The 22,422-nt window shown below is 53.4% G+C and overlaps 2 protein-coding genes across 6 annotated transcripts in view; both read left to right on the plus strand.

Moving 5' to 3' along the window:
• Window positions 1–8,689, plus strand: part of AK1 (adenylate kinase 1) — a 41,472-nt gene extending 32,783 nt beyond the window's left edge. For all 4 annotated transcript variants that reach the window (XM_077835965.1, XM_077835964.1, XM_077835966.1 and 1 more), the window contains 4 exons: window positions 776–939; window positions 1,561–1,677; window positions 7,625–7,816; window positions 8,392–8,689. In XM_077835965.1, the coding sequence (XP_077692091.1) occupies window positions 776–939; window positions 1,561–1,677; window positions 7,625–7,816; window positions 8,392–8,460 (542 nt within the window). In that variant the 3' untranslated portion in view covers window positions 8,461–8,689. The remainder of the gene's footprint in view (window positions 1–775; window positions 940–1,560; window positions 1,678–7,624; window positions 7,817–8,391) is intronic.
• A 12,117-nt stretch (window positions 8,690–20,806) lies between these two features.
• The window catches only part of ENG (endoglin), a 54,813-nt gene continuing 53,197 nt past the window's right edge, over window positions 20,807–22,422 (plus strand). For both annotated transcript variants that reach the window (XM_077836111.1, XM_077836112.1), the window contains exon 1: window positions 20,807–21,346. In XM_077836111.1, the coding sequence (XP_077692237.1) occupies window positions 21,289–21,346 (58 nt within the window). In that variant the 5' untranslated portion in view covers window positions 20,807–21,288. The remainder of the gene's footprint in view (window positions 21,347–22,422) is intronic.

The following is a 22,422-nucleotide window of genomic DNA, read 5'->3' on the forward strand; positions in this document are numbered from 1 at the left end:
GCTTGCCACCTTTGCTTTCGGTGTTGTTGGGGAGGGTGCCCTGAAGGCCTCTAATTACCCCCAGATCAGGTACAGCATAGGGGAGAGCTTCCACAACCTGCCTTCCTCCACCTCACCTGGAGGAGCCACCTCTGGAGGCATGAGTGGGGGCACAGTCTCCAGGGCCCATTCAGTCCTTTGCTTCTCTCTGCTGAGACTATCCGATGCATCGGACACACAGTGACCCCCCCCCCCCCGGCCCCTTTTATTCATGTAGGCCACCAAGCAAAGTCCCAGCTTGGGCTAGGTTTGAAGTGGCAGCTGAGCCACAGATTTCGGGTGACATCCTGGGCAGCTGCTTTCAAAGACACACGGGCGCTTTGTGGGGGAAATGTAGATCCATGTCCTGTGGAGGCAGTTCTGCAGGTATCTCTGTTTCTCTCCCCGCCGCCCACCTTTTGTCACTAGCGATAGAGACACAAAGACAGGAGCTTCCTGGCTTTGGGGTTCAGCTGCTGCCTGTTTTGCTTCACGCTGACCTGTTGATGAGATCATAATAATCTCCCCAGAGCTGGTTGTGCTGCCTGGGGCAGAGGGCTCGGAGCCCAGCAGGAGCCCTGAACTCCTTACCTAAGGTCCCCATTGTGTGCAAAGGCTCCTAGTAAGTAAGAACAAAGAGGAGGATGAAACAGGGCTGTTGCTAGGTGGGATTTTTGCCTCGGAAGCACCCAAGCTCTTTTCCCATCCTCCCCCTTCTGTGTTTTGAATCTGGGCCTTGTCCTTGTGTGAATTGCAGGTGGGCCCGGCTCAGGGAAAGGGACCCAATGTGAGAAGATTGTCCAGAAGTATGGCTACACCCACCTGTCCACTGGAGACCTCCTGAGAGCAGAGGTCAACTCTGGCTCAGAGAGAGGCAAGAAGCTCTCTGCCATCATGGAGAAGGGAGAGCTGGTGCCCCTGGTGAGTCTGGGCCATTTTTGCAGTGGAAGGAAGTGGATCTCAAAGCGTTACATCCTGGCACATTTCCAGCTACCCATGCTGGCGTGTGAGAACCTGATGCGGAGGCCATCTCAGGCCACCTGCTTTCCTGGCTGCAGTGCATTGTGGGGAGCTGAGGCAGGTGCATGGAAGGGCCACTGTTGGGGCACCTCTTTCCCAGCTCTTAGGGGATGGCTTATGGACCTGGCTTCCCAGGAGTCTGGTCGCTCCTGGCAGCAGCAGGGAGAAAGTGCTCTGGCAGCTGGGGAGGGGAGCAAGTTAGGGCATAAAATGGGGGAGGACAAGCTCCATGTCTGTGGGTGTTGGTGCCCAGAGACCACAGTGAGCAGCCGCTGCTTGCTGTGCCTCCTCTGGTGAGACAGGAGCTGCATATGGTCCCTGGATCCTGCAAAAGGATCTGTCTGTTGGTGTGATCGAGGACAAACATTGATGCTCCTGTGGCTTTTCACTAAGAGGTAGGGCTGCCCATAGGGAAGGGGAGCCCAGCGACTGCGGGAGACTCTGCAAAGCTGCCAGCTAGCTGGAACTGAAAGCACTGTCCCTAACTGTGACCTAAAACACCTACGTTTCCCCTCCCCTCAGGACACGGTGCTTGATATGCTGCGAGACGCCATGGTGGCCAAGGCAGATGTCTCCAAGGGATTCCTGATTGACGGCTACCCCCGAGAGGTGAAGCAAGGTGTGGAGTTTGAGAAGAAGGTGAGGAAGGGGGTGGCAGAGGCTCCAATGCCGTTGGGAGGGCCATCCACTTGGCACAATCCTGACTGAGTGTGCTACCATTTGCACTAAAAGCTTGTCAAGCAGAACCAGAGCCACCCTAGAGAGCAGAGCAGGGGCTGGGCAGCTGTTCAGTGGGGCAGAAAAGGGATACGCTCCCCAGGGGAGAGACACAAACAGCGAGTGTAGACAGCAGTGCCAGCCGTGTCTTCTCACCCCGTGCCCCCAAACACTGGACATCACACCCACACCTGTGGTAGTTTTGTCACAAACTCAGCGTGGTGGGGTTGCCCGATGGCTGGATAAGGCGACCCTAGAAATGGGGAAGTGGTGGGGTTGATTCATTGGGGCAGACCATCTCTTCGGGGGGAGTTGAACCAAAGCCCCACATGGCGCCAGGAGAAGCTCTGCTGCTGGAGGCACCATCTTTAGGTTGTGATGTCGAGCCAAGGTCTGGATCACTGCTATTTTCTGTAGAACAGGTTTTGTCCCAGCTCAACTTGAGTAATTACGTTCTGCCTCCCCCAGTTACCCAGTCATGTTCAACTGAGTGTCAGATTCGTCTTTCCTTCCCATCCTGAACTGCTGAGGTAGGGTTGCTGCATGCTGGTAAATAACTGTCATGCTCCACCCGAGAGGTGGCTGCAGTGAGCCCCTTAAACACCCTGAAGGTGTCTGGAGTGCAAGGTTGTATATGATGGTATTGTTAATGGGGTTAGAGCAGGAAGGCTGTTCCGTGTGTTGCCTAGGAGCAGGTTTTACTGTCTGCTCCAGGGAAACTGTAACCCTGCTAGTGCAGGCCTGGAGAGGCTGGGGAGAAAACTTGTGAGAGAGGAAGGTACCTGCGTTGGAGTGATCCCTGGCTGTAATACGTGGGACTGGCACAAGGTGGCGCAATGGTTGCTCTATAGAAACAGCTGGAAAAAACAATTGAAGAGGAAGGATCCTTTTTAGCAGGCTGTGGCCTGGGATGAACCTACAAGTCGGGGTGGTAAATGGCCTGGGCTAATGAACATGTGCAAAGTAACAAGCAAACGGAGGCTCAATGTGCCCCTGGCACATATGCAGTAGCGTGCTCCAGAGCAAAGACAGAGCCAGCTATTAGAGGGTCACCCAGCGCCCGGAAAATCCAAGTTACCCCCAACCTGATTGCCATGGGATGGTTGGTGTGAGGGCATGTATGTTGGTGCACACTGGGGTAACAGTCCTGACCCTCGTCTGCACGGGGTCAGAGTGGTGGGGTGATAGGGTTGCCAACTTTTTACTCGCACAAAACCGAACACCCTTGCCCCGGCCCCTGTCATAGAATCATAGAATATCAGGGTTGGAAGGGACCTCAGGAGGTCATCTAGTCCAACCCCCTGCTCAAAGCAGGACCAATACCCGACTAAATCATCCCAGTCAGGGCTTTGTCAAGCCTGACCTTAAAAACTTCTAAGGAAGGAGATTCCACCACCTCCCTAGGTAACTCATTCCAGTGTTTCATCACCCTCCTAGTGAAAAAGTTTTTCCTAATATCCAACCTAAACCTCCCCCACTGCAACTTGAGACCATTACTCCTTGTTCTGTCATCAGCTACCACTGAGAATAGTCTAAATCCATCCTCTTTGGAACCCCCTTTCAGGTAGTTGAAAGCAGCTATCAAATCCCCCCTCGTTTTTCTCTTCTGCAGACTAAACAATCCCAGTTCCCTCAGCCTCTCCTCATAACTCATGTGTTCCAGTCCCCTAATAATTTTTGTTGCCCTTCGCTGGACTCTTTCCAATTTTTCCACATCCTTCTTGTACTGTGGGGCCCAAAACTGGACACAGTACTCCAGATGAGGCCTTACCAGTGTCGAATAGAGGGGAACGATCACGTCCCTCGATCTGCTGGCAATGCCCCTACTTATACATCCCAAATGCCATTGGCCTTCTTGGCAACAAGGGCACACTGTTGACTCATATCCAGCTTCTCGTCCACTGTAACCCCTAGGTCCTTTTCTGCAGAACTGCTGCCGAGCCATTCGGTCCCTAGTCTGTAGCATGGGATTCTTCCGTCCTAAGTGCAGGACTCTGCACTTGTCCTTGTTGAACCTCATCCATTTTGGCCCAATCCCCTAATTTGTCTCGGTCCCTCTGTATCCTATCCCTACCCTGCAGCGTATCTACCTCTCCCCCCAGTTTAGTGTCATCTGCAAACTTGCTGAGGGTGCAATCCACACCATCCTCCAGATCATTTATGAAGTTATTGAACAAAACCAGCCCCAGGACCGATCCTTGGGGCACTCCACTTGATCCTGGATGCCAACTAGACATGGAGCCATTGATCACTACCCGTTGAGCCCGATAATCTAGCCAACTTTCTATCCACCTTATAGTCCATTCATCCAGCCCATAGTTCTTTAACTTGCTGGCAAGAATACTGTGGGAGACCGTGTCAAAAGCTTTGCTAAAGTCAAGGAACAACACGTCCACAGCTTTCCCCTCATCCACCGAGCCAGTTATCTCGTCATAGAACGCAATTAGAATAGTCAGGCATGACTTGCCCTTTGTGAATCCATGCTGACTGTTCCTGATCACTTTCCTCTCTTCTAAGTGCTTCAGAATTGATTCCTTGAGGACCTGCTCCATTTCCAAGAGGGAAAAAGTCCCTCTTTTTCCAAAAAGAAAAGGAGTCCTTGTGGCACCTTAGAGACTAACCAATTTATTTGAGCATGAGCTTTCGTGAGCTACAGCTCACTTCATCAGATGCATACCGTGGAAACTGCAGCAGACTTTATATATACACAGAGAATATGAAACAATACCTCCTCCCACCCCACAGTGGGGTGGGAGGAGGTATTGTTTCATATTCTCTGTGTATATATAAAGTCTGCTGCAGTTTCCACGGTATGCATCTGATGAAGTGAGCTGTAGCTCACGAAAGCTCATGCTCAAATAAATTGGTTAGTCTCTAAGGTGCCACAAGGACTCCTTTTCTTTTTGCGAATACAGACTAACACGGCTGTTACTCTGAAACCTCTTTTTCCAGGGACTGAGGTGAGGCTGACTGGCTTGTAGTTCCCAGGATCCTCCTTCTTCCCTTTTTTTAAAGATGGGCACTACATTAGCCTTTTTCCAATCGTCCGGGACTTCCCCCGATCGCCATGAGTTTTCAAAGATAATGTCCAATGGCTCTGCAATCACATCCGCCAACTCCTTTAGCGCTCTCGGATGCAGCGCATCCGGCCCCATGGACTTGTGCTCGTCCAGCTTTTCTAAATAGTCCCGAACCACTTCTTTCTCCACAGAGGGCTGGTCACCTCCTCCCCATGCTGTGCTGCCCAGTGCAGTAGTCTGGGAGCTGACCTTGTTCATGAAGACAGAGGCAAAAAAAGCACTGAGTACATTAGCTTTTTCCACATCCTCTGTCACTAGGTTGCCTCCCTCATTCAGTAAGGGGCCCACACTTTCCTTGACTTTCTTCTTGTTGCTAACATACCTGAAGAAACCCTTCTTGTTACTCTTAACATCTCTTGCTAGCTGCAACTCCAAGTGTGATTTGGCCTTCCTGATTTCACTCCTGCATCCCCGAACAATATTTTTATACTCTTCCCTGGTCATTTGTCCAATCTTCCACTTCTTGTAAGCTTCTTTTTTGTGTTCAAGATCAGCAAGGATTTCACTGTTAAGCCAAGCTGGTCACCTGCCATATTTACTATTCTTTCTACACATCGGGATGGTTTGTCCCTGTAACCTCAGTAAGGATTCTTTAAAATACAGCCAGTTCTCCTGGACTCCTTTCCCCCTCATGTTATTCTCCCACGGGATCCTGCCTGTCAGTTCCCTGAGGGACTCAAAGTCTGCTTTTCTGAAGTCCAGGGTCCGTATTCTGCTGCTCTCCTTTCTTCCCTGTGTCAGGATCCTGAACTCGACCATCTCATGGTCACTGCCTCCCAGGTTCCCATCCACTTTAGCGTCCCCTACTAATTCTTCCTGGTTTGTGAAAAGCAGGTCAAGAAGAGCTCTGCCCCTAGTTGGTTCCTCCAGCACTTGCACCAGGAAATTGTCCCCTACACTTCCTGGATTGTCTGTGCACCACTGTATTGCTCTCCCAGCAGATATCAGGGTGATTGAAGTCTCCCATGAGAACCGGGGCCTGCGATCTAGTAACTTCCGTGAGTTGCCGGAAGAAAGCCTCGTGGTCTATAGCAGACTCTCACCACGACATCACCCTTGTTGCTCACACTTCTAAACTTAATCCAGAGACTCTCAGGTTTTTCTGCAGTTTCATACTTGAGCTCTGAGCAGTCAAACTGCTCCCTTACATACAATGCAACTCCCCCACCTTTTCTGCCCTGCCTGTCCTTCCTGAACAGTTTATATCCATTCATGACAGTACTCCAGTCATGTGAGTTATCCCACCAAGTCTCTGTTATTCCAATCACATCATAATTCCTTGACTGTGCCAGGACTCCCAGTTCTCCCTGCTTGTTTCCCAGGCTTCGTGCATTTGTGTATAGGCACTTGAGATAAGTCGCTGATTGTCCCTCTTTCTCAGTATGAGGCAGGACCCCGCTCTCTCGCACGCTCCTGCTCGTGCTTCCTCCCGGTATCCCACTTCCCCACTTACCTCAGGGCTTTGGTCTCCTTCCCCCGGTGAACCTAGTTTAAAGCCCTCCTCACTAGGTTAGCCAGCCTGCTTGCGAAGATGCTCTTCCCTCTCTTCATTAGGTGGAGCCCATCTCTGCCTAGCACTCCTCCTTCTTGGAACACCATCCCATGGTCAAAGAATCCAAAGCCTTCTCTCCGACACCACCTGCGTAGCCATTCGTTGACTTCCACAATTCGACGGAAGTCAACGCCCCTTCCCAGAGGCCCTGCCCCTGCTCACTCCATCCCCCCTCCCTCTGTTGCTCGCTCTGCCCCCCTCACTCACTCGCTCATTTTCACTGGGCTGGCTCAGGGGGCTGAGGTGCAGGAGGGGGTGAGGGCTCCGGCTGGGGGTGCGGGCTCTGGGGTGGGGCCAGAAATTAGTAGATCAGAGTGCGGGAGGGGGCTCCAGGCTGAAGCAGTGGTCTGGAATGTGGGAGGGGGTGAGTGCTCCGGCTGGGGGTGTGAGCTCTGGGGTGGGGTCAGGGATGAGGGGTTCAGAGGACGGGAGAGGGATCAGGGCTGGGACAGGGGGTTGGGGTGCGGTGAAGGGAGTGAGGGCTTTGGCTGGGGTTGCAGGCTCTGTGGTGGGGATGGGGATTTGGGGTTTGGAGGGTCCTCTGGGCTGGGACCGAGGGGTTTGGAGGGTTGGAGATGGATCAGGGCTGGGGTAGGGGGTTGGGACATTGTGGGGTTCAGGGATGCAGGCTCCTGGTGGCTCTTACCTCAAGCAGCTCCCAGAAGCAGCAGCATGTCGCCCCTCCGGGCTCCTAAGCGGAGGCATGGACAGGCAGCTCTGCATGCTGCCCTGTCCGCAGGCACCACCCCTGCAGCTCCCACTGGCCTTGGTTCCCGGCCAGTGGGAGCTGTGGGGACAGCACTTGGGGCGGGGGCAGGATGGGGAGCCCCCTGGGTGCCCCTACACATAGGAGATGGAGGGGGGAAATGCCGGCTGCTTTCTGGGAGCCATGCAGCATGGAGGCTAGAAGGGAGCCTGCCAGCCCCACTGCTTGGTGCTGACAACTGGACAGTGAACGGCTTGGTCAGCGGTGCTGAGCGGAGCCTCCAGGATCCCTTTTTGACCAGGTGTTCCTGTTGAAAACCAGACACCTGGTCACCCTAAAGGGTGACTGCTCCAGACCCAGCTCTCCCTTCCCTCCCTCCATGTCAGGGTGATTCAGTGACGGCACGGGGCACAGTCTCCCCCACCCCTCGGGTCATCATGCTGCAGGGCTAGTGGAGGAAACTATGAACTTGGTAAAGCCAAAGCCTGTCTGTATAGGTAAGGACGTTTCCCTGGTTCTCCTCCCCAACAGATCGCCCCCCCAACACTGCTGCTCTACGTGGATGCAGGGAAGGACACCATGGTCAAGCGTTTGTTGAAACGGGGTGAGACCAGCGGGCGGGTGGATGACAATGAGGAGACGATCAAGAAGCGCCTGGACACTTACTACAAGGCCACTGAGCCGGTCATCGCATTCTACGAGAAAAGAGGGATCATCCGGAAGGTACGTTGGCCACAAGCCAACTGGGGATGGGTGGGGGTGGAACTGGCCCTTTCCCATCTGCTGAGACTCTGCAGAGTCCATTGTGGGTTTTGGCAGGTCTGAGCCACTTGCCGTCCTTGTGTCTCAGATGGTCTGGGGCTTCCCAGCAGTTAAAGGGGCAGAATGCACCCTCAGATGCCTCTGATCTGAGGAAATCCCAGAGCAAGCCACATTCAAGGTTGGCTGTCAGCATGCCCTGCTACTATGGATCAACAAGCAGGGGAGGAGAACTAATGAGGGATGGGGCTCTGAGGAGGGAAGAGAAGCAGCAGAGAGGGCTTTCCAACCAGGCCTTGGGCCTGGCAACCCGGAGCAGACAGGCCTCAGGCCCGGTGCCCCCCAGAGCCAGACAGGCCTCAGGCGCTGTGGAATGGATTCTGAGGGCATTGCACCTGCCAGGAGTAGATCCTCTGGCTAGCATGGAGATCTGGGAGCTGGGCTGTCCCAGGCCTGTGCGGTGCTGCACAATGCAGGATGTAGTCTAGGGGCTTCTCTATGGCCCTGTCCTGACTGGCTCTCCTCCTTTGCCCCTACAGCTGAATGCAGAAGGCTCTGTGGATGACGTGTTCATACAGGTCTGCACTCATCTGGATGCCCTGAAGTAAAGCACAAAAGGGACCCCCCCACCTCTAACCCCTTCCCACCCCGAGAGAACATCACACTTTTCCCACCCCCAGAGCCCGAGTATTCCCCCCGCCCCCATTTGAGCTCCATGGCAGAGACAGCGGAAGTGGCTTTATCCTGTTTTCATGGACACAGCCCTGTGGAGGAAATTTCAAGGACATTGTGTTTGACTCCTTCCCTTCTCGCCACAGTAAAATTCACTTTAATGAGTCCAGGCTTTATCTTTTTCTTCTGTAACAGGAAGTGAGTTTTTCTTTCCAGATATTCTCCCCCCCCCCCCCCCCACTGCGCCCTGAGGTTGATTAAAGGCAGGAAGTGGCCTGTTTATCCCACTCCATGGCATCAGCAGGAGGAGAGGGGAATCTGCTCCTGCATGGAGGGGGAGGATTCTCTGACAGTGCAGGCAACTTGCTCCCTCTTTTGAGCAGAGGATGCAGTTGAGAGTCTTAAAATCTGCCTGGCACAGAGGGAATTTGAATCAAATGCAGAGAAAACCCCATTTGAGCCAGGGCTGGGCAAAATCCCTTTGTGCCTGTAGAGCCAGACACCAACTAGTGTCACCATTGCTGAGCGCCCCCCCCCCCGCCCCCCACGCCATCCACTCTCCTTGCATGATGTGAGCACAGGGAGAGAGCAGTCACCAAGCAGGGGATGCCCTGGGGCAGGAACAGATTACCCCAGGGGGTGTATAAAATCCATTTGTAGGCTGAAGCAGTGGGCTGGGATGTGGGAGGGGGTGGGGGCTCCGGCAGGGGGTGTGAGTTCTCAGGTGGGGTCAGGGATGAGCTCCATTCCCCACTGTGATGCTGCCTGCACAGAGCCAGCATCTGCCAGCAGAGTAGCCCAGCATTAGCAGCAGAGAGCCCGGGGTTTGGGGGGGGTGGTATCTTCCGCTGCTTTAGAACATGAGGGAATAGTCTCTCCAGGAGCCTGGAGTCCAGCTGCCCTGTACCTCTGTGTAGCTCTGTCTCCAGGGAAGGCGTTCGAGGCTGGAGTGCATCTCTGCTGAAACCCCTCTCCGCTTGCTTTTTCCCAACTCTCCCAGGACTGTCTAGCGCTTTGGGTGAGTTACCAAAGGCCAGGGGCCCTGCCTGAGCCTAGGGGCTACCCCAAAAGGCTGTGATGTGAACACTGTGCCTCATTTGGTCGCTGTCTTACTGTGCTTTTTATGGCTCCCGTGTCCCGCACACACTCACGTTTCACACCTCTCCACACACACACATTGTCTCCCACACACTCATTGGTGGCAGCTCTTCTCTTCCTCATTTTTTTTACAATGGTTACAAACAAAAGTATTTATGAATGAAAAGCAACAACTCCACCCCCACCCCGAGTCTTAAAGGCGGCATGTTGCCCCTGCTGCCCAAATGTACACTGACATATTGTTATTAAAGAGCGTGGCAGAAAAGTGCTTCTCAGTGTGAGCTGTGCCTTTATTTGACTTTCACCACGCTCCATTCAATACCAACTGTGTCTAGGGAGTTGCGGGGAGGACTGCATCGCTGTCCTAATTCACACCCCTGGCTCAGATCCTGTCTGCTCTCGCCAGGGCAGGGCCTGTCCCCACTGGGATGGGAGACCTCCGAGGAAAGCCCAGGACATGGGAATGTACCATAGTTCTCCTCCACAAGGCAAGGCCCTCAGCATAATGTTAGGGGGTCCTGGACAGTGAGTGGTGCCATCTTCAAGTTGCCATGGAAACCTGCAGTCCTGTGCCCTTGTGGCATGTGGCACTTTTCACCAGTGGGGTATTGGCCCCTGGTATCCTGGCCAAACTCCAGCCAAACATCTGATTCCCACGTACACAGAGACCCCTTGTCGCTGCTCGGGCAGCAAGAAGGAGCCTTAAAGTGGGTGTAACTGCAGCTTACACCCCTTTATGTTGCCGGGGCCCTACCTGCAAGCTCATCCTTCCTCTCTACAATGGGGCGAGGCATCTTCTCCAATGCGGGCAAGCTAAGGTGGCCAGGAGAACCAAGTTATCACTCTCAGGACAATGTGCCATTAATATCAGTGTATTTAGGAGGCAGAGATTTTATGAAGGGCTGTGTGGTGTGAGAGATGCTGAGTGAAGGTGAAGTCCTGGTGGCCTCTGTGTTTTCAGCCAGGGACACTTGAAAGGCCAAAAGACAGAAAGTGATTTTGACTCCCAGTTGACAAACCAATGCACCAAACAGATCCATTGCTTGGGGACCCTCCTGGGCCAAGTTCGTCCTGCTTCATGCCCCATTGGCACTGCTGTACCCATGGCTCATGGGTTGCTACTCCAGGGTCAGTGGGCTTGAATAGGTGTGCACTGGGCCAGTGCACAAAATGCTCAGAGAAGCAACGGTCATGAACTTCTCCACCCTCCAAAGGACAAGAATCAGTAGGAGGCCTTTGTGAGCCGGATCCAATGGCCACTGAAGTCAGCAGGGATCTTTGACTTCAAAGGGCTTTGGATCAGGTTCTTTCTAGAAAGGGGAAGATCACGTTGCCGTCAATCAGCCAGCAAGGGTCCGGACAGATCCAAGGTCGGGAGAAAAGAGATTGTCTGGAAGGCACAGAAGTTGCTGAGACGGTGATGAGGAAGGAAATGAGCAGCAAAACATACTCAGATGTTAGACGTGTTATACAAGAGCTTGGAGTCTGGGTCACAAACAGGAACAACCGGTGGGTCCGCGACAAGCAAATAAGCCCAGTCTGGCTGCTGTTGAGAAGCATCAGTCAGACACAGCATGCGTCTGGAATGTCAGTCAGGAAGGATGTCGCCCGTCCCGTCAGGGGTACATTCCATCAAAGGCATCACCTCCTGCAGCAGCTGGGGGTGTGTGTGTGTGTGTGTGTGTCAGGTGGCCAATGGAGCGGAGGATTGTGATGACTGGGGGAATTTCCAGTGTATAACTTATGAAGTTGAGTTTATGAACTGTCTGTTAGGGCTGTCAACGACTGTACTGTCCCCTCACGCTCCTCATGCTAAGGGGCAGAGGGTGGCGCTGGGTGTCTGTTTATGAACTGGTTGGTCATTAATGACTATCAGCACCTGGCTAGATCTTGCCCAGGCAGAGCAGAGGAGTCACTGCCTCCTAGAAAAACCTAGTTTTCTCAACTTCTCTGCAGAGGGCTAGGGGCTGAAGGAATGGAACTGGCCCAGGAGAGGGAACAGAGATGTGTCTATACAGCCCTTTAGAAACGCGGGGCCTGGGTGGGTCACAGAGATACAGGAAACTTGGGGCAGGAGAGAGGAACAATGGGATCAGGCTTTTGGAGGGAGAGGAGACATTTGATTGTGGGACCAGCCAAGGCTGAAGGAAGCTGTCAGAGAGAGAGGCCAAGGCTTGGAGGAGAAGCCATGAGCTGGAGAAGTGTGGCCCAGAGGAGGGGACCTGGAAGCCAAAGGCCAAAGAATTCTCGAGTGGTGAGGAAACTGAGGCAGGGCTTTGCATGCCGGTGCTTTGTATTTTGCTTGGGTTTGTGTCTCTCCCCTGCTGGCTAATTGGTTCAGAAATCCCTTTTGCAAAGCCAGTGTGTTATGTGCTTCACCTGCCTGTGTCCCTGAAGCAGTAAAACGTTTGCCAGCGTGCCTGCAGGCAAGAGCTCTGGGGAAGGGTGTGCTGACGCAGTTGAGGAGTTTGGGAAAGGCGGCCCTAGTCTCAAGGCCTAGGCAGTTGCACTGTGGGATCTCCACTCTCAGAAGGGGCTGCAAGAAGAGAATCTGCACTCCGAGCGTTGCCTGAACCACAGAGCCAGGACTGAACTCTGCTTGGATTCACACTGTATGCGCACACGGGTCCAGTGCTGGGAGCCAACCCCAGCAACCCGGTGAGTGACCAGGGCTGGAGCTCGGACCACGTGCAGATGGGCAGTCAGCTAGCAGTATGGGGATGAGCACATGACCAGTGGCTAGTGTCTGGGGGAAGGTAGAGGTGACAGGTGAGCTACCTGAGCCTTGCTGCAGACTTGTGTGCAGCTCTCCTTGGCTTTCCGAAGGACGTTGCATGACATTCTGGTACCAATGGGGCAGAAGCCCTGGGGGGCTAGCCATCTATATATCCATAGGTCTAACTGGACAAGGGCCTGCTTCTCCCCTCCTTCCCATTGCATAGTAGAGATAGCAGGTGTTCATGTGGAGAGAACCAGGCCCAGGAGGTTTATGCTACTTTTCCCACCCCTGAGCTCCACCGTCTTCTTCCCACGGCAGCATGGCCTAGTGATCTGAGCATGGAACGGGGACCAGGAAATCCTGAATTCTAGTCCTGGCTCAGGTACTGGTGCCCTTTGTGGCCTTGGATCACTTCACCGTCCTGTGCCTCAGCTTCCCAAATGTGTAAAATGGGGATAATGCTGACCTACCTCATGGAAAGCGGTGGGACTAATCAATTCATGTTTGTGAAGTGCTGACTGTTCCTGTAGATGGGACGGGTGATACCTTGCAGGAGCTGGCACTGAAAGTGTTAACCCCCTGCCCCAAGGGAAGGAGGCTGGGTTCTCTCTCTGGGGGCTGGACTGAGCTAGGAGCCAGAGGCAGCCTGGAAGAGGAGACGCCCTTTGATTTCTTTCAATGAACTCTCCATCCGTCCCTGGCCAGGGGTTGTTTGTCCTTCCCCTAACCTGGCAGCAGAGCGGAGTGAGGAGGAAGGAGAAGACTCTGAAAAGCCCAAACAATATCGCAGTCGGGAACTGCAGTGCCTAGAGAGTTGCTGGAAAACAAAAGCAAAATGTATCCAGGAAATTGTTGATATGGGGCCTCTGCATATTGAGAGGTCAGCGAGAGAGAGCTGGAGCATTGGGCTAGAGAGGGGAAAGGACCAGGGCTCTGTCTACTGAACGCAAACACTTAAGGCTTAATTATTGCCAAGGCTGGGGAGTGAACATAGCTCTCATCGGCTTTACCTGCCTCTGGGGTGCTCAGAGAACCCGGAAGGGAGGACTCAGGGTTCCTTAGTCAGAGAAGCACTGACCCAACCCTAACCCTAACCCTTAGTACCAAGGTCGTACTGCTCCTGTCCCCAGCATTCCGTGTGCACAGGGGGAGCTACCTGAGACGCAGGGCTCTCTTCTTCTCTTCTCTTCGGGCCAGACTTTTAAAGGTATTCAGGCACCTAAACAGATAGGGACCTTGTGGGATTTTCAAAGTGCCTAGGTGCCTGACTCCCATTAAATCACCTTGGTGCCTAACTCCCATTGATTTCCTGCCCCATTGACTCAAGCCTTCCACTCTCCTCCAGCACCAGTTCCATGGGCCCTCCCTGACTCTGCTCGCCCTTCCTCCATTGCCCATGTTGGTAAGTCTACCTATTGCTCCTTTTGCAAACCCCAGCCAGGTCAGATGTTCAGTAACACTCAGGCCGCCTCCTCCCGCGCTTCCCCCAAATAAGCCCTGGAGCTTCTGCACTCACATAGCACAGCATCCATTCACAGCTGTCTAGAGCCACATCTCCCAGACCCCACGTGAGACAGGTATTGTCCCCATTGTACAGCTGGAGAAACTGAGGCCCAGAGAAGTGCAAGGACGTGCCCAAGGCCTCCTGGTCTGTGGCTGAGTCAGAATCATGCTCAGGTCAGAGCAGGAAATGTTTGCTAAACAAGTGGCTCTGTCAAGGCCTAATCAGGACTTTTAGCCAGGCAACCCCCTGAGAAGGGTTTGTGAAAACTGACTGGAGTGTCCCCAGCTGCCAGAAGACAGGTATGTGTTCCCCTCGCGGCATGCAGAGCGGTGTACTCCTGTGTCTTTGTAAATCTCCACCAGCTCCCTGCTACTGTACCTGGCTTTAAGCAAGGCTTTTACCAAAGGCTTTGTAGCGGTGCCCGTTGCCGCTGCTTTTCCGGAGCTGTCCAGGAGGTGGCAGTGTGCTCTCACAGGAGACAGCCCTCTGGTTTCTCTCAAGGTAGACTTGAGGGATAGTTCCAGGTTGAAAACAATGGACCCTGGGTTGGAGGCAAGTGCCCACCTGTGCTATGGTTGGGCTCTCCAGCACTTCATCTAAAAGCACAGCGGGCAGCTATCCCCCGTGGAGCAGGCACGGAGGGGAACAGGTAGCTCACGAAAGCTCATGCTCAAATAAATTGGTTAGTCTCTAAGGTGCCACAAGGACTCCTTTTCTTTTTACACTTAACACTGGGTGCCCGTGTCACCTACTAACGTAGCCGGGGAATCAGGAATACCGGGGTTACCAGACTGGCTCCATCTCGTCCAGCAACCTATCTCTGGCAGTGCCCAGCGCCAGGTGTGTTGGAGGAAGATGCAGGAAACCGTGCAGCAGGCAGATAGATATAGGATAATCTGACTCCGGGAAGGTCTCCGCCTAATCCCTAATAGTTTGCGTTTGGTTTATATCCCTTCCAAACTGTTCTGTTAGCATGAAGTATCCTAGCTTTGGATCTTCTCCATAGAAACGTCTCAGCCCACTTTGATTTTATTTAAACAAATAAACTCGCTTTTTCTTTGCCGGGGATGGACCCCATGGAAAACGCTAAAGATCACATTTTCAAAATTAGAGCCTTGCATGGTGACAAGTATCAGAGGGGGAGCCGTGTTAGTCTGTATCCACAAAAACAGCAAGGAGTCCGGTGGCCCCTTAAAGACTAACAGATTTATTTAAGCATAAGCTTTCGTGGGTAAAAACCCCACTTCTTCAGATTACCCACGAAAGCTTATGCTTAAATAAATCTGTTAGTCTTTAAGGGGCCACCGGACTCCTCGTTATTTTCAAAATCGATCAGCATATTGGGTGCATGGTGGGGACTGAGAGTGAGATTTAATGAAACCATTTCCATTAGTAATTTTTTTTAAAAAGAAAAAACCTTAATTTTAGCTATAAAGTTCTCTGTGTGATACAAGAAAAGAAATGAGTTTGGCCTTGCTGTTGGAAATGATCTCTGCAAACACAAGTGCCATTGGTAGGGAGTGCCTGGAATGACCAGATCTCGAAGAAATGGTTAAAATGTACAAACTCATAGAAATTCAGAGATTTACCAGGACAACCCTGTGAGACCGTTCAGTGACAAGCGCACAAATGACGCATGAGGACATCTGACTACACTTGGAAATCTGGGGCTGGGATACGGGAGGGCCTGATTCCCTTGAACTCTGCAAATCAGTGTTTTATCCAGGCTTTGGGCAGCTGTCAATGACCTGCAAGGAGCAAGGCAAGGGAGAACCAGGCCTTGACATCCAGTTGCAGAGCCTAGGCCAACGCGCTCCTCTTGCCAATGCCTGATGCACTCTTATGCGTGTGCACTAGTATAGTGCACTGTGTGTGTGATGGGATATCATATTGATGCCTGTCTGTGTGTAATGGATCATCCTGTTTAGATACTTGTGTGCTGTGTCACTCAGTGTGGTGTATCCTGTGTGTGTCTATATGATGTGTCCTGGGGGTGACACAATGCCATTTTTGTATCGCTTGTACAGTGAAAATTTGGGGGCCTTTTCCCTTTCTCAAACCTTCACGCCGCAGAGCCCCAATTGTTTATATGAAAGCAGAATTTCATGTGGAGACACACAACTGCTACCTACACTGCCATTTAAAACCATATTAAAATGAGTCCACTTCTACGAATGTCATCAGCACATCTGTACAATAGTGAGTAAGAAGGTGAATGTCCAGAATGATTTTCACATCAAACAGGGGAAGGAACAGAGCGGGGTAGGCTTACATCTATATGTTCTGGGCACAGTTCTACTCTCATACACTGCGTAACTCAAGAGTAACTCCAGTATAGTCAGAGGTAAACTGGAATAAAAGTGGTGTGAGAGGAGAACTGAGTCTTCTGTCTCCAGGGGCCAAAACTTTATAAGAGGAGAGGAAGAGTGGCTCAGCAGTATGGGGACTAGCCTGGGACTCAGGACATGTGTGATAAATTCCTTGCTGTCCTATGGACTTCTTGTGTGACTTTGGGCAAGTCACTTAGTCGCTCTGTGCCTCAGTTTCCCCATCTGTAAACTGGGGATACCAGCACTGCCCTGACCCCTATCGGTGTTGTGAGGATAAAAACATTAAAGATTGTGGCATGCTCTGTTACTGTGATAACAATCGATGGCTAGAGTCTCCGGCTATTGGACAGTGGCAGTATGAGACAGGCGTGCTGGGAAGAGGCTGATCTTTGTTACTGTGCTCTGACATGGGGCAGAGGTCTGTGGCTGCCGAGCCAGTGGCTGCTGTTCAGATGGGCAGGGGAGAGAGATGGTGTCAAAGGGCCATGGAAGCGAAAATGCATGCAGACAGACCCAGGAGAGGGAGCTTCTCCCAGGCAGCAGGGAGCTGGACTGCCCCCACCAGCGAACATAAATAGAAAAGCAAAAATTAAAAATTGTCCCCAGCCATAAAAATGGCAGGGCAGCGAAGAGCGCAGGAGTTTCCTCCCTCCCGTGTAAGTTTCACCACAGCTACATACTCCGAAGCTTCTGCAGTCCGGCTTCCTGAGCTCTGTTGTGCTGGTTGATGGGTGCTCTAGAAATTGATGTGGCTCAGCAGAATCCCCAATTACTTTGGGATCACAGTTCTCAGAGCGACAGGCCCAGCTCAGCAAGGTGGCGAGCACCCTCTGCTCCCCAGCATCTCCAGGGGAGGAATCACCCGCTGGAAAAGCCAAAGCCGAATCGAAGCGTACAAAGAAGATGTTAATGGTGGACAAAAGGAGGTCACAGACTGCGGTGTGTCAGTTCCATCAGCCAGGCCCTGGCATATGGGGATCCGTGTCCCCCATTCTGAAGGCAGCTCTGTCCTGTTGTCTATTCTGCAATCAAGGAGCTTGCTCTGATTGACGTCCATCCCAACCTGTAATCAGGGTAACATGAGCTGTGGACTCACCACGGAAAAATTGATCATAACAAATTTGTGTGTGCAGGCAAGGGCATTCCCCCCCCCATGCACACACACCAGAAGGACAAATCGATCTGTCGATCTAATCTAGACAAGGCCAAAGACAGCAGGGAGGGGGGAATGTAGCTGCGTCTAGGAGCTGCACCGTTCCGTGCGTGTCTCTGTTGAGACTTTGATCCTCCCGAAGTGAATAGCCACTGGGGAAGGAGTCTATTGAGAAAGCGCTCTCAGCACACTCAGGGCTGTGCAGCGTGGAGAGAGTCACACTCCGAGTCCAAACCAGACACGTAACGCGCCGGATGTAGGGCCCAACTGGAAGCGGTGCGGGCGTCCGCTGGAGGAATCCTTGTGGACAGGCGCCGCAGAAGGACTGTGTTTTAAGGGAGGGTCTGGATGGAAGAGGATGGTGTTCCAAGCGGAGGGGAGGGGCATCGAAAGAGGCCGAGGGAATCACCACCTCCCACCCATTGGATCCCAACTCCAGCATGTATTTTGCCGTCTCGCTCTCCGTGGGTGGCTTGTTGACTGTATTAGTTCTATATTGATTTACGCCAGCTGGGCCCATTCCTCTGCTAGATCTATTAGCTTTCTGGCTGGCTCCTCACTCTGGTTTCAGGCCTGTGTCCAAGCCAGTCACTCTGTTTTTTGAGTCCTCGAGACTCCCGTTCTCCGCCCACAAGTTACACCAATATTTTATGTGCCATTAAACAGCTGCTGATGCTCCGGCCTTTGATCCCCTGGCTAGCTGTTTATCCCAAGGCATCCCCAGCCACTTTCCAAGCCTGGGATGTCAGATCCTACCCTTGGATGCTTCAACTGGCATCTAGGGGCTTGAAATCAAGAAACGCACCCAAACCGGACACCCTAGCCTACATTTCCAAAAGCGACGGGTGACTTTTGGAAGCCCAGCACGAGGCACCCCAGTGGGACCTGAGGGTCCGAAAGTGCTGAACATCCATCCTCGGAGGGTCAGGCCCTTTTGCAGGCATTCCCCATTGGGCACCCGAAATCACTTTTGGGAACTGTGGGCCTTCCTCCCCAGAGCCAAACATGCCTCCAGTTTCCTTGGGGTGTTTGAAATCCAGATCCCAGTTCTACAGCTCACCTTTCTGGTGCCTGCCCAGGTCTCCGAGCCAGTGTGAGGGGCCAAGTGTGGGCTCTGGATGCCTGCTTGGGAAAAGGGCCCCCATGTCCCCTGCCCGCTTAGAGGTGGAAGGCCAGTGAGTTGGCGAGGGAGCCGGGAATGCCTCAGAAAAGCTGCCGACAGGAGTCTCCAGGCCCACTGGGGGAAGAGGGCATGTGGCGTGGTGGGTTCAGGAGCAGAGGGATGACCGAAGATGGTGGCACCACCTGTCAGGGCCGAGCTGGCGGCCCAGAAGGGCAGAGGAGTTGCTGAGAAGCTGCTGCAGGGCTGTGGGAGGGTGACGCAGCAGGGGGTGATCACGGACTGTGAGAGCAGCATGTCACGAGCTGAGATCTAAACAGAGCCTGGCCTGCCTTGTGAAGACCCAACCTGGCAAAGTCCCAGCCTCCTCCTCTCACCCAGGACATCCCTGGTGCTCCACTGTTGTGAGCCCTTCGGCCCTTCCGTGGTGCTATCCACCCTTTCACATAGACGTGTTCCTTTAGCCTGCTTATGCTGGGACTTATTGGAGTTGGGGGCCAGGGTCAAGTGGGGTGGGGGTGAATCTCTCTGCTTCAGATGGGATTCGTTACCTTGCCAACCCCTCCCAGCCCGGGGGACCTATCCTGGGGGCTCATCCAGAGCCTTCCAGTGAGCAATTACAAACATTCTTCTCCTTTGGTACGTTCTAATGGCTGGGGGGAAAAACAACACTTTTTTTTTTGAAGGATCTGATGGGATGGCCTGATAGGGGAATGAAGCCCACCAGAAACAGGGAGATTCCCTCCCCCAGCTACTATGGGACCTTGGCTTCTGAGGTCATGAAGTCCCATTGTTATATCAACAATAGCTCTTTAGCAGTGTCCTTAGTGAGCCTTTAACAAGTCACTCTTGCTCTCACATATGGCCGTGGGACTAAGACCCTGCCTGGGCATCAATTATGGCCTGTAACAACATGCTTGTCCCCTGAGCGGGGTGAAAGGCAGTTCCATGCTGTAGCCTACCTAGGACCTCAGCTGTATTCCCTAGCCAGGCTAAAGCCTTGGCCATGTCCAGTGACAGACCACAGCTAAGGGACAGACCACAGTGATGGCAGATGACGGAACAAGGAGTAATGCAGTGCGGGAGGTTTAGGTTGGATATTAGGAAACACTATTTCACTAGGAGGGTGGTGAAGCACTGGAAGGGATTACCTAGAGAGGTGGTGGAATCTCCATCCTTAGAGGTTTTTAAGGCCTGGCTTGACAAAGCCCTGGCTGGGATGATTTAGTTGGGGATTGGTCCTGCTTTGAGCAGGGGTTGGACTAGATACCTCCTGAGGTCTCTTCCAACCCTAATGTTCTCTGATTCTATGTTTCTAAGAGCCCATCGGCACTACAATTGGAGCCAGGTTGCAACAGGTCCTCTGCCTCAGCTGCTACTGTAGCATGGAGCAGCCCTTTGACTTCTTCAGCACTACCCATCGAGTGGCGCCATCAGCCGGATGCCAGTGAGAACACGTAGTCCTGTCAGGCTGTGTTGTGGGGGGGGGAATGGGGGGGGGAGGGTCTGCTGCTAACCTAGAGAAAAGTTTCTTCTACTGTGCTTTGCCTGAAAAGTTTCCTCTCCCCCTCGTAGGTCCTTGTGCTAGCCAGGCTCTGAGAATGCCCTGGGAGAGGCTGCAGTGTCTGTGTTCTCCAGCGCATAGACACTGTGCCCCATGTTGTTGAGCTTGGGCATGGGAACTCCCCGTTTGGCCTCAGACAGCCCGTCAAACTCCCGTCGTACCCCCTGAAATGACACTGGGAGCCCCCGCAGAAAGATGCTTTGTCCGTCTCTGTCCCCTTCCATCCAAAGCACTCTAGATTCACCACCCCTCAGAGGCGGGAAGAGACTAGCAGCCTCATTTGACAGGGGAAACCGAGGCACAGAGCAGTGATGTGACTTGCCCAGGGTTACCCAGCAGGTCAGTGGCAGAGCTGGGAATAGAATCCCAGGCCTGGGTACTGATCATTAGACCACACTCCCTCTCAGGAATCCTAAAGGAAGGATTCAGTGGCTGGGACTTGAAAACAGGGCGGTGTCCACACACATGCTGCAGTCGCACTGAGGCATGCTCACAAACCCAACTATCTGTCTCCATGCAGAATCTGGCTGGGAAGCCAGAAATCACTCCCCAGTGTGGCCCGTACAGTTGTTCCTGGGGATGAAGCCAGGCCAGGGGATAGTATCAGTTATCGGGTTGGCTGAGGGCAGGAGAAAAGAAAATGCAGACCCACATGGAGGCCAGGAAGCAGAGCCACTTCCAGGAGCTCCAGATGTGCTGGGAACCCCTTCTCGGCTGCACTCCTCCTTGCAGAGGGAACCGAAAGTGCAAGGCGCCCTCCCTTGCTCTCCTTCAGCCTTGAGCCACAGCTCCCGTCGTGCTGTCAGAGCATGACCTCCAGCAGAGGCTCCAGGCCTCTGAAAACGGCATTTCCTCTCTTCCTTTGGCAGGCGATCGCTTGGCAGACCCTCCTCTAAAGGGAGTTAATTTCCTGCCGCGCCGCGTCATCAGGGCTGGATTGAGTCAGTGCTGCCCATTCAGGCATTGTGAGTCCCACACAGCACCTCCACGCTGCAGAGCAGCCTGGGCGCAGCAAGTGGCAGCCGTCTCGCCAGCCCACGACGGCCGGCTCCGGTTCTGCTGCTTCCTCCACTTCTGCATCGCCACGAGCTCTGAAACTCCCCAAGGCTGGAGTGGAGACGCTTCCCCTCCCTCCGGCTTTGTCTCCGCGGTCCTGTAGCGAAACAGTGCAGCCCCTCGGGGGTTCCTGGTGCGAGGCCCCTGCCTCTGGACACAGGCTAAGAAGTGCCGGGAGGCAGAGAAGAGAGGCAGAGCAGGGAGTCGGCATTCCCACCCCATGGAGGCTGGGCTGTTCCTAGCAGCGCTGCTGCTCTCTTGCACACCGATACGCACAAGTGAGTGACTCCTCCTTGCCTGCGCACTGGGCGGGCAGCTCTGGGTGCGGGGCGGTTGGCTGATGGGGTTGGTTTAATTCTGTATTCTCCTGCTGTGCCTTAGCCCCATCCTTCTCGCAGCTGGATCTTTACACTAGACCTGAATCCAGCTGAGCCAAGTGCTCCATTTTTCATGCTGCACTTTCACATGCGCTGGTGGGCTAGACCCCAGGCCGTGTGCCACCCTGTCCCCAGCAAACACAGCCAGAGTCCTGCTCTTGCACCGGGAACTTGCACTCCACAAGCGTCTCCATTGCCCCTCGCAGGCACTGTGAAAAGCCGATGGTGAGAGCAAAACCCAGCTTTGCTTTCCCTTTTCCCCGCAACCCAGGGACCCCACATCGCTGGCTGACTCTTACCTAGCTCTCCGGTTAGCTGCATCTCAGCCAGTCACTCCCTTGGTCAGCCCGGGAAAGCTCACCCAGCACCTCCTCTGCTATCCCTAGGCCTGGACTTTCCGCACTGCGCTCCCTGTGGCCGAGTGGAGAGTGACTTATTTGTGAACTATCCCGGGGGGCGGGTGCTTGCACACAGGGCCCGAGACTGCAGCCTGAGGTCTATAGCCTGCTGCTGTTAGAGCCAGATCCTGCAAAGTGCTGAGTGCTTCCGGTAGTGCCCTCAGCGCCATTGGCTTTAGTGGGAGCCAAGGGCAATCTGCAGCTCAGAACCGGACTCCCTGGGCCTCATCCAAAACTCACTGAAATCAATGAGAGCCCGTCTCTCGACGTCCATGGAAGTTGGATCCGGGCCATAGTTAGCAAGTATGAAAGCAAATTACAGAAAAAATCGCTAAAGGAGGGAAGGAAAACCTGTCCCCTGGGCCTGGGATGGGGGGTGGTTTGCGGCGTCCCAGTGACCCACCAGATAAATCTCAGTTCTAGGACACAGTATGGGACCAGACAAACACTGTGCAAGGCCAGTTGAATGGCTGTTAGGAGATTCCTGGGCTATGCAAGGCAACAAACCGCTGTGCTGCTTAGGGCCCCTCTCCCATTCCAGTGTTGGGCTGGGGGTGATTGACATAAGCGTTTAGTGCT

Source organism: Eretmochelys imbricata, chromosome 16, assembly GCF_965152235.1.
Source record: "Eretmochelys imbricata isolate rEreImb1 chromosome 16, rEreImb1.hap1, whole genome shotgun sequence".
In the NCBI taxonomy this organism is placed as follows: Eukaryota; Metazoa; Chordata; order Testudines; family Cheloniidae; genus Eretmochelys; species Eretmochelys imbricata.